The sequence below is a fragment of the Pygoscelis adeliae genome, unplaced genomic scaffold, assembly GCF_000699105.1.
Source record: "Pygoscelis adeliae isolate BGI_AS28 unplaced genomic scaffold, ASM69910v1 Scaffold218, whole genome shotgun sequence".
NCBI lineage: Eukaryota > Metazoa > Chordata > Aves > Sphenisciformes > Spheniscidae > Pygoscelis > Pygoscelis adeliae.
Window position 1 is genome coordinate 5,176,110 of NW_008825433.1, and position 11,852 is coordinate 5,187,961.

The 11,852-nt window shown below is 37.0% G+C and overlaps 1 protein-coding gene across 1 annotated transcript in view; it reads left to right on the forward strand.

The window, feature by feature from the left end:
- DNAH8 (dynein, axonemal, heavy chain 8) overlaps positions 1-3,604 on the forward strand; it is a 146,215-nt gene extending 142,611 nt beyond the window's left edge. Inside the window, 2 exon segments of the mRNA XM_009331077.1 lie at positions 2,705-2,826; positions 3,317-3,604. Coding sequence (XP_009329352.1) covers positions 2,705-2,826; positions 3,317-3,604 — 410 coding nt within the window.
- Positions 3,605-11,852: the final 8,248 nt, after the last annotated feature.

Here is an 11,852-nt window from a genome sequence, read left to right on the forward strand (position 1 = left end):
CAAGGTGCCTTCCAACCTGGGCTGTTCTATCATTTTTTGAAGGTGCAACTATACCAGAACTTACAGCAGTTATCTATCATCTTTCACAGAGAATCATCAAACTGTATTTTTCACAGTGTTTCCATTTCACATGTTATTTAATGAACAGTTTGTCCAAATTAATCAAAGATATACGGCAAAGTACAAGTAAAAGTTATCTATCATTATCTGTTATAGCTTGGTATATTTATCATTTTATAGGAAAGAGGAAGAAAAACAAATTGTAACCATCTTAATGAGTAACAAAACCTGTTACCTTATTAGATGCATGTTCATAGAAGAATCTCATTTAGCCTAAACAACTTGTCCATACAAAATTCTCATGAGAAACTTCTCCCATGTAACAGCTATGAGGTGTTTTTTTTCATTAGGATTAACCTCTGAAATCCTTGAATATTTTGAGTTATCTTCACTTTGTGATGCTTCTATTCTTACTGGCCTTTCTATGACCAGGACTGTAAAAAGTACTAATATCAAAGTCTTTTTTGGAGTTGCTCTCAGAAACAGTTGAGGTGCCTGGAGCACATCCAAATTATCATTAAAAGATGGTATTGAGATGCCAGTCAAAAAACATCATTCCATTTGTATCATAAATGGCACAGCTGGTAAGCATACTGATCTCCACTGATTCAAGAGCAGTACTCACGGAGGTGTAAAAGAAGATAATGGACCAAATTCTTTTGACCAAAGAAAAAATTTAGCCTAATAGCAAACACGCCTGAGACACAGATGGTCTCAAACTTGATGGTTGCTTCAGCCTCTGTGTTCCAAAAAAAATCGGTCCTGTAGGTGGAGAAAGAAGTCTGCTCAGCGCAAAAGGTGTGCTGTGCCTAGGGGTGAGGTAAGTATAGTCACTGTATTCATAATACTGCTCACCAGGAAATTCTGAGTAAATCAAATCATACGGTAAAGTTAAAAAGTGACTGGTGTGAGGCAAATCAGAAATTGGACTACCCTGTGCTGCCATCGCAGGAAAATCTAGACTGATTGCACAGGTGAATCAAGCTCTAAATCTATCATAGCATTGGCAAATACATGATAATGTTAAAACATGAGGAATGTATTTTACCAATTCAGTGGAAAAATCTATTTATAGTACTATAAAGTATCACCAATACTTGTATTTAAACCTGTTGTGATTTTTTTAGCAATTATCAGTCTTTGTCTCCTATAAATTATCATTGTTAAGGGAGGATGTATGTTAGTGGTGGTGTGATATTCCATTCAGTAGACATGGCAGTTGGAATGAACAGGCTTATAAAAAAACAAATATCATATTATAGAGATATAATTAATTTTTAGCAAAATTTAGAAGCCTAGATCACACTGTTTTATTTTTATCAGAATATAAAGTATTTGCGAAATGAATACATGTTCATTTCAAGTACTACGTTAATTGTATTTACGTCACATATGAATGTTTTAGCTGTGACAAATATCTTAGCTTCTAATGGGCTTTGTCCTAATTAGCATGTTAAACCACTTCTTAAATCTTGAAATGCTGTCTTCTGCTGCATGCCCACGTACTTTCATGATTTCCCATCTGGCTTGTCAGTATTTCAGTCGGTGGTTTCACCTCCTTGTAGATACTTGACAGCCCACGAAACGCTAGTCGTCATCTCCTTTGTCCTATCAAGAAGGAACTGATGCCATTTCATCTTTAAGTCTTTGCAGTAATCACTCTGAAGTATGCAGTTCTCTACTGTTAATTTTTCTCTCTTTGCCTCGGTCTCTTTCTGACAACTCCAAGTAGTTCTTCATCTGGATAGCATAAAATAGCAGCCATTGGTTTTTCGGTGACTGCATTGTCATCTTCTGAGACGCTTATACAGAAAACAACTAGGTATTTGCTACAAGTGTTTCATTTTTGTAGCTTTTTCCTTTATAACACATCCAAACCTCTTTGCTGCCCAGTTATTTGTCATCTTTGGTTTATAGTGTTCAGCCCTTTCTCTCTCAAATCTTTTTTATTGCAAATGTCTGTAAAGTCTGTTCAAAACAATACTCAAAAAAATCACCTAACTTGTTGCTTGATTGTGTCATCCTCTACCTTCATTTCTGGCTAGGACTCCCTTTTCTTCACTAACAAAACATAAATTTTTCATCCTTCGTAGGCACTGCCTTGTCTAGATTCCCCAAACTCATATAGTTATTTTTATTATCACATTCAAACATGCCTTTTCTGTTTTCCATCAGTGAAATTTACTTTATTTTTCTACCTTCATTTAAAATAAAAATTGCCTTTTTCCTAAGTTGCCTTTACATAAATATCAGCTCATATAATTGGTATCTTGTCTGCCTTCAAATTCCTTCTTGAAATACAAATCTACCATGGATCCTGTAGGTGATTGCCTAATGATAATTTGTAAATCAGTATCCTGAGCAAACATTTGTTAACTGAGTAATTCGGTATCCAAAAAACAGAGTATATTATTTTATGTGCCATTTAAAAATATTTTTCTGTGTAATGCATTCTATGCCACTTATGTCATTTGTTCCTATTTTGCCCCCAAAGCAAAGTTTGCTGTCGTTAGTCAAGGTGCTCATTTTCAATAGAACTCTGAATATCTGCCTATAACATTCAGTGCAGAACCATGCAGATAACCAAGCAAGACTTTTTTTGTCATGTGAGATATATGCTAAATCTCTGGCTTAATTTCTTAAGGATTCCTGACAGCAATGAGACAAGAAGCAACTCGAGCACATAAAGGCTGGGCTTTAGATACAGTTACAATACATAACGAAGTGCTAAAGCAAAACAAAGAAGAAATCACAGCACCTCCTTCTGTATGTATGACATGCAAAGATGTTGCAGTATTAGTTTTGGTATTTAATTTATATTGTGTATCATTCAGTCACTTTGGATTGCTAGAGGAAAAAGTTACTATTGTCTTCACCTCACTGGATTTGCTCAGCATTGAAGATAAATAACAATAAGCATGAAGATTTTAATTTTGTTATGTTGCAGTTACAAAAATATTTTATTAAAAGAACCACTTCATTGTACCACCTCTTAATTTTTGGAATTTATAGTAAACTTTAGATCAAATTGTGTAGTGTATGGGCTTTATTAAACAACTTTTATTGCCATCCATTTCAGTAGCATTATCTTCTGAAAAAGGATGATATTATAGTTTAAAATTAAATCATTTGAAAAGATTCAATGTCAGATATTTTTTACTATAAAACATATGTTCCTTTTAATGGTTTAAGCGAAGTACTTATTTTACAAAACATGCTTTATTTTGTGTGATGTGTCTGCTTACTCTCCCCACAGGAAGGAGTATATATCTATGGGCTATACTTGGAAGGTGCAGGCTGGGACAGACGAAATAGCAAACTCACTGAATCTACAGCAAAGATTCTTTTTGTCCAGCTGCCTGTGGTGCATATATTTGCTGTTAATACAGCCAGTCCTAAGGATCCCAAGCTCTATGTTTGTCCTCTTTACAAGAAGCCCAAGAGGACAGATCTGAACTATATTACAGTGATCTATTTAAGGACAGTAGTGTCTCCAGACCACTGGATATTGAGAGGAGTGGCTCTCCTGTGTGACATCAAGTAAACTGTTTTTCGTACCATAACAGAAACAGAATATATGGCACATGTAACCAATTACATGTGTAATTCTTCTACTGCTTTTTATTTGGTGGCCATTGGTCATTATACTAGATCTGTCATTTCAGTCTTGGCTTAATGATTTTTTTTCTCTGCTTCGAGTAAATCCAGTTTGTCTTGGCTAATTGGTGATAGTTTTAAAGTAAAGTTTCAAAATAAGTTCACTGATTGTAGTCTTTGATGTTTCCATTATATTACTTTAAAAAGGAATATTTGCTTTAATAATACAATTCATGTAAAATAAAATGTTGTTAAACCTTAAAAGAGAAAAACTTAGCTTTTTCACATTCTTTCTCATATACAGCTTTTTAGCTTGTGTTTCAGTGACATATGATGACAACAGAAGACAGTATAGAACATCATAACAAAGTTTAAGTTGTCCTAGATACAAGTTTTAAAATATTCCTGGATTCTGCGTGATACATACGTTATTTTCTTTGACTCTGCAGGAAACTTTATATTTAAGACAGAAAAATATATTTGATCCATGTTTTTTGCTTGGGGTTTCTCAGGGTTCACTTGGTCTTGTTAAACTATACAGATTAAGTAAAACTACACCAGGAATGTTTGTGTCTGGAATATCTGACAGAGACCAGTACAGAAGTAGAACAGCGCCAACTACTTAATACGGATGGTTTTGTAATTAAAATAGAGATTGTAGATAATAGATTATCTACAAGTTCAATTATTTTCCTGCATCTCATCTCAGCTCTAAAATACAGGCTGGACTCCTTGGAGTGGCTATCACAGCATTATTCTGTGATAAACCTGATGAACATCCATGAATTTTCCAGACATAATTAGTATTAAACTAATTCTATGCATGTAATACTAAACAAGATAGGCAGTCTATGCTCTTTCTTTAATAATCTGCATAAAATGTGTTCTTCCTTCAGATACCTTTATTTGGCAACACAGTTTTTCACTTATACCCCATGACTGGACTATGTTCCTCCTTTTGCAGTTTAAGAGTGATCAAATGCATCTGCTGTGGCAAAGTGCAGCTACTACTTGATGAAGTCCTGGGGCATCTAATGGGATGGTAAAAGGCTCCTCTTGAGTTAGAATCCACAGCTTTCTGTTGGAGGTCACCATCCCAGGATATCCTCTTGCAGAAAGGCTGCGGCATATAGGAAATAACAATACATAGACACAAAATGATGAGCATAGTAACAAAAAGGAAGATCTCCAAATGCAATTAAGTAAAACATTTCTTCTCTCGCCTCTGTAGACTTACTTAGATCCAAATACAACAAACAAGGTAAGGTGTTAGGTAAAAATACACAGAAATTGTATAAGTTAAAAGTTGTACCACAGGACTACATGTGCATAGAGGGGGAAAAAAAAAATCTGACCGTGCAACTGCAAGAGATTTTGCTCCAAGTAACCAAGAACCTGATGACAGTACTTGTGGTGGGTTGAACCTGCCCAGCTGCTTGCTCACTCCCCCCTGCCCCAGCAGGGTGGGGGAAAGAATTGGAAGAGCAGAAGCTGAAAACACATGGGTCAAGATGAAGACAGTTTAATAAGTGAAGTGAAGCAAAGCCGCACACACAAGCAAAGCAAATTAAGGAATTTATTTACTGCTTCCCACTGGCAGGCAGATGTTCTTCCCACTTCCTGGGAAGAAGGCCCTCAGCACACATAACGATTTCTTGGGAAGACAGATGCAATAAGCACAAATATCCCCCTTCCTTCTCCTTTCCCCAAGCCTTTGGTGCTGAACATGACATCATATGGTATGGAATATCCCTTTGGACAGTTTGGGTCAGCCATCCGGGCTTTTTCCCCTCCCACATTCTTGCGTGCTCCCAGTCTACTCGCTGCAGGGGCAGAGGGGGAAGAAGTTCATATCCAAAAAACAGCACAACAACTATAGTGTATTCATTCCTAAAGGGTTTTTTTCCTGGTCTGGCCTTTCAGCGTAATTACAATGGGGAAACAATGTGTAACTCTGTGAACGCCTCCACAGGTGGAAGATGTGCATTGCCACATTTACAAGTGAAAGTCTATATGGAAAAATACCAGGGAAGGTGCAAATTAATAATGTGCTGAGTTACATAACTTACACTGAAGAGGATTTTATTCTCCATCCTGTATAATACCAAGAATAGAGGTGAATAGTATATTGTTGATCTCAACTGTTTCATATATTGCATCAGATTCTTGAGAGCATCTGTGTCCTCTGTTTGTCAGAGTCCAATTGCCATTTCCCATCTCCTCTGAGCGTGTATGGGAGTTTGTTCCGCTCTGTTTCCTCAATACCATCAATTAGCTCATTACTTCCAGGTTACAATGAATGTTAATTTCCATATAGCTTTCCAGTTAGTTTATGGAAATAATCTATGTTTTGTGACAGCAACAATCTACTATCTATCCAGAAGGCTCCTTTTTTGTCTTTGCGTGCTTTAAGAATATTCACAAAGTATTTCTCTGTCCTACTCGTATGTGGGACAGTAAATTCTTACACTTAATTTGGTGACAGCCAGCTCTTCAAATATCTAACAGGGTGCAGTTAATTACTTGAATCACCACAAATTATTCCTCCCAGCCGACATAATCTATAGGAATTCAAGACCTCAATTCAAGACCTTTCACTCCCAGGAATGCTCTATACATCCAGGTTATTGTAACAAGCACTCAAATTCCTCAGTTAACTCTAACATAGTTTTTTTCAAGTTACTGACAAGTTACTTCCTGAACCTTTTTATGCTCATTTGCCATTCAAGATACTGCTGTTCAAATTGTGAGACAGTATTGTGGTCCCTGAATTGACAAAGACAAGAACGCACAAATATTTAACAGACGATCGAAAAAAAGACAAATACCTGAAATATGACATCTAACTAGTCTCTGTGAAAGCAAGGGCCTAACTCATGAAGATCTGTGTTTGAGAATGTAAAGAAGAACACGTCCAGAATTAGCTTAGAGGGTGCATCCATAGTCTGTATTATTCTTTCCTCGCTTGGTGGAGCTGTCACCCAGACGGGTTTTCCTACCCGTTTCCTCTGATTTTGAGAGGCAAGTTCAAGCAGGTGAGACAAAGGAAGGCATGCTCTTTCCCGCTGCTTTAGAGTGGACACATTAATTGGGAGTCATTGATCTGCCAGTATGTCAAGATACTTGCTTTTCACAGAAGCGTTTGTTATGAGGTGATGATTCATGAGAAGTCTGGAGCACGGCTGTATGATAAGCCTTTATATAACAATGGGTAGAGTTAATAAGAACTACGGAAAAGAGCCTGCAAATGCCGGAGGGAAGAGATTTGTTTTCTGGTCAGGTTGCTAAATCTCACAAAACCACTGATTGGAATGAGCTTGTTCCAAAAAGGTAATATTTCAGCTAAACTTTAACTTAAAAGATTTGTTAATTCCACAGAATAATTTTCTTCACCCGCACCCTCTGTTTCTGCCTCTAGATTCTGGTCGGCTGTAACTAAAATTTGTTCAGCAGAGATACAGAATATTCATTTTCAAGGTGAAATATTTTATGGAAAGACCTACAGTTTTCTTGTTCAGCAATCTCATTCACTGACTATATCTGTTCTTAATATTTAAACTAATTCATTATTTTTTGGTAGTCTGGAACATTTGGCAGCAGTACGTAAGTATAATTCTGTTGACACAAGTACTGAAAATCAAACGTAGAGAATGTGCAAGCTGCAGTTTTAAGTATACTGATGTTTCTGCTGATTTTTTTTAATATTGGAGTGTCATTGCACAGCTATGTCAAGTCTCTCGATCAGATTTCTTCAGAAGCCTCAGGTGTTATTTGTACTCCTAGGGCAGACATCACACATACTAAACCGAACATTGTAAGATGTGGTACCTGTATCCACACCACACAAGCAGGGTATTCCTGAGGCAAGTTTAGCTGTATAAAAGCCAAAAGAGATGCCTTTCACCAGTGATAAATACCGCTTTCAGAGCACAAAAGAAACATGCACAGATTAACTCTCAGAAATTCAGGAAAACTTTCTTTTTTTTTTTTTTAAACTTGGCAACATCCACTATGAAGGTCAAATCCAGAAACGGACTTGGAAATAGAAATACCACATGATTCTTGTATAGCAGAGATTAGGGTGGGGAAATAAGCAACTGCTGACATGTATGACTTATTTTTATGCTTCTTTATTTCCATTACAATTTCTAATTTATTAGACATAAATATATGCTAATAAGGTCCTTGGTGATATCTGAAGTGTCTCTGACTTACTGCATTGACTATTAAAAAAAAGAATGACTCAACTAAGGTATTAGTTAGATGACTAGTAATTAACAGATATCCAGGAACGCAAGACTTGACTTATCCAACTTCCACTATCTTCACATTCCCAAATGTCTAAAAGGATTAGTGGTTGTGTTCTGCCAGTTTTTTGGGACTTTAACTTAATTCTTACCTTGCTGATAGACCTAGCATTTGCCTATATATTTTTGTATTCTTTATTATTAATCAAGATATTCTTCACAGCATTCAGGTGAGGTTCAATCTTCAGCAAAGTTATCTTATCATTTTTCATAAATACTGAGATCTCACCCAAAATTTATCCTTAATGCCAGTTCCAACATTTACCTTAATTAACATATAGTAATCAGTATTTTTCCCCCTAAGCCTCATTCAGCTCCAGGGAAATGTGATTCCACGCTCTGGATATTAGGAAACCATTACCCTTTTATCTTTCTAGGACAAAATGACACATCTGGCGTTAAAGCAGGTCCTCTCTGACCCCTTGCCTTCCCCCCCCCCACCCCGCCCCAACTCCTGGACTTTCCTTGTGGATCTGCAACTTCTAATGTCTTACAACATCAACAGGTTGACTCCTCCAATTCACCTTACATTTCACTTTTCCAAAGCAATCTTGGCAGCTTCCTGCATATATTCACTAATCAGTAATTCCTCCTACCAGTGTTTATATTTGATATTCAGATTAGTCAAGTGGTTGTTCAAGAGGTGAGCTAATTAAAACTCCTAATATTAATTTCTCAAAGTCTGCTGGCTAATCACCAAAGCGGGATTTCTGTGAACAGATACTCAAAGGCAGAATGACTATTTGCCTTACAGACACGGTAATTCAGAGAACTGCGTTAAACAGATAATTGCCCTTCTTCCTTGCAGCTTCGGATGACTTACGAGCAGGCTGCTGTACAGCGATGGAAATGAATGATGGTTAGGGTCACCCTCTTTTCTGGGGGGGATGTTTATGATGCGAAAAGCTATGGCCTCAAAATACACTGTGATTAACAGTTTGTGATCTTCTCCTCACTGGGCACATGAGGACAGAAAGTAAAATTGCTGTAACGTAAATGGCCATGTAATTGTAAATGGAAAGGATTTAACCTGCATATTTATGATCTAGAGAATTTAATCCAAACAGTACCCTTCTCTCTCTCTTTAGTCATAGCCACGATAGCACATGGGAAGCAGATGAAACAGGTTCCCCATCTCACTCATTCATCCAGGGAATATTTTTTGATCCAGAATGCTACACTATAAAATATCACCTTTCTCAAGAGAGACATCCTGTCCCTCTTCAAAGGACATTTTTCTCAAAAACCCATCAGATGCTGCAGACAAGTTACTAAATGCTTGTCTCAGCATTTGGGAAGCCTTTTACTGAGGGAATCCAGGTCCTACCTCCTAGGCATCTAGCAGCAGAGTAGACAGACAGAAAACATCTCCCGCTCTTTGGAAAAGACCAGCATTGTGATCATTGCACAAGACATACACCAAACTGTACAAGGCAGTTTTCCTTTTCTGTATCAAGGCTTCCCTTGGTAAGAAGATATTGAATGGAGTGATTTCCAAATAATTTCCTCACACAAAAAAGCTACCACTACAGAAGAGGGAGAGAGGAGAGTAATATTTCTGTCAATTTTACTTAATAAAGAATAATTCGACTTATACTGTTTCCTTCCTTTGTTCTGTGATTCATAGCTTCCTACTTCTTGTGAAAAATGAGAAGAGAAATTGAATGCTTCACTGAGTAATTCTTACCATCATTTCCTTTGTGCTAGCACCTTTTCATTTTGTTCATCCTAGCAGCCTTCTATAGTCCAAAATACGATTCTTGTATTTTGCTTTGGAACAAAGCATTCTTGAACAGGGGATTTTTAATTAGGAAATTTGATTTAGGAGTCAGGGATTGTGGTAAGAAATTCAAACTGTAATAAAGTTGTTTCCTATTATATTACGCGACTGCAAACAATCTTTAAATTTCTAAGATTTTTAAATATAGGAATGTCTGGGTCAGATTCACAAATTACTCAGCACAGGGCCATATGAATCCTTCAACAACATTTTATGGAAAAGATTTAAAGCAATTTCTTCTTTATAAGACAGAGAATGTAAGCTTTGTATTGAAATGAGATACCTATCTAAATCATTCTCTCCATACAATTGTTACATAGAATAAATTCCACAAGGCAGCTAGAGCCCCAAAGTAGATACAGCAATTCCAGTTTGTTATGTAGTTCACACAACTTTAGTTAAAAAAAAAAAAAAATCTTCACACTTATTTCTTTGTTGTCATCAAGAAATATATAGCCCAAAGCGTACAAGCCATACTATCTGACAGCTGAAAAATGGAACTGTCCATTTTGCTCAAGCACTACTTGTTCTTTTCGTATATTTACATACAACCAGGCCATTACGTCTGGAACTGCAAACTAGCAACAACTTATGTTCATTCATTCTGAGTCTGCACCTACAATACTACACATTATAGAAAACTGGGTGATTTCAACCCCTGCGCTCCAACACTGCGTAGCTACCACGAGACACTTCATGTACTGAGCACGTTCTCCTACATGTGGGCAGGTAACTGAAGTAACAGAACAATTAGCACTTACAAGCACTACACTAAAAATAATGAGATATTGAGCAACCTGGTCTAGTTGAAGGTGTCCCTGCCCATGGCAGGGGGGTTGGAACTAGACGATCTTGAAGGTGCCTTCCAACCCAAACCGTTCTATGATTCTGTGAGATTTAATGCATAGATGTGTACTGTGGCCAGTAACCAGAAGAAATTCTTCCTAATGCACATTTAAAAGTTTTGTACATTAATCTGTCATATAACTATTTGCTGTAGCCACGTTCTGAAATAGAACACTGTAAGATCATTTTGAATATTACTAAGATGCTTAAATTACCCACTCCCCAAAGGCCAGGTTTCAAGGTACAATTCAGATGATTTAGTTTCTCCAAAGACATTGAAGTATACATAGCTGCAAGACAAGATGATCTCCCTTCTAAACACCAATATGCTTGTAATCGCAGTTGTAGGATGTGTGTTTGTAACTCTCATTTGCATAATACTGCCCAGAGCTACCTCTTTTTTTCCCCCCCAGGAGGTCTACAGAAGGATTTAGCTTAAATGAACTTTTATTTCAGTTAAGTAGGTATCTATACAAATTCAAATTCTACAAACACCATCCACATTCAATGGTTCAACACTAAAATTCTTCTGCTTCATTTCCTAAACACACATTCCAAATTTCTAAGTGATATATTTAAGTAACTTCATAGGTGCTGGGCCTGTCAAAAAAAAAAAAAAGAAAGGGGGAGTCAAAGCTCAGATACTTTAGCTTTTATTGAGCTTGGGAAGATCTTTACTGACAGTTCCTCCTGGCCTTGTAAAGAAAAAAACCGCGCCAAAGCCTATTCATTGCTGCGGCACGCTACAGTTACACAACCCAAGAGTAAAGAGCTAACAGCCTTTCAGGCACACGGGCAACTCTTACACTGCCACTGTACAGGGCAGCAACTCCCTCCACTTTTCATATAAATCCCGAGTTTAGGTAAAACACTTCATTCTCCAAATCTCAGCAACCCTGTACCCTTAAACTTCAACTATACATATACAAGATAGAAAGGAATAAAATTTCACAAAGAGTTTAGATCTATTTGCACCGCGGTTGTTTCCAAGAATTGTATGTCTCTATCCCCTAAACAAACTATTATAAAAGACGATGTTTATAAAAGCGAATAATTACTGGGCACAGAGAAGCACAAAGCGCGTAACTTGCACTGAAAACTGATAACATTCTTGAGGATACTGCCTAAGGCAGCTTAGGAAAATGTCTGTTACTCACAAATGTCACAGCAGAAACATGCAGTTTCTCCATGAAACAGATTTTTCTTCTTTAGAAAGTTTCAGAGATAAAGCATTCAGTCTCACGTGGGACAGGGATGTTACT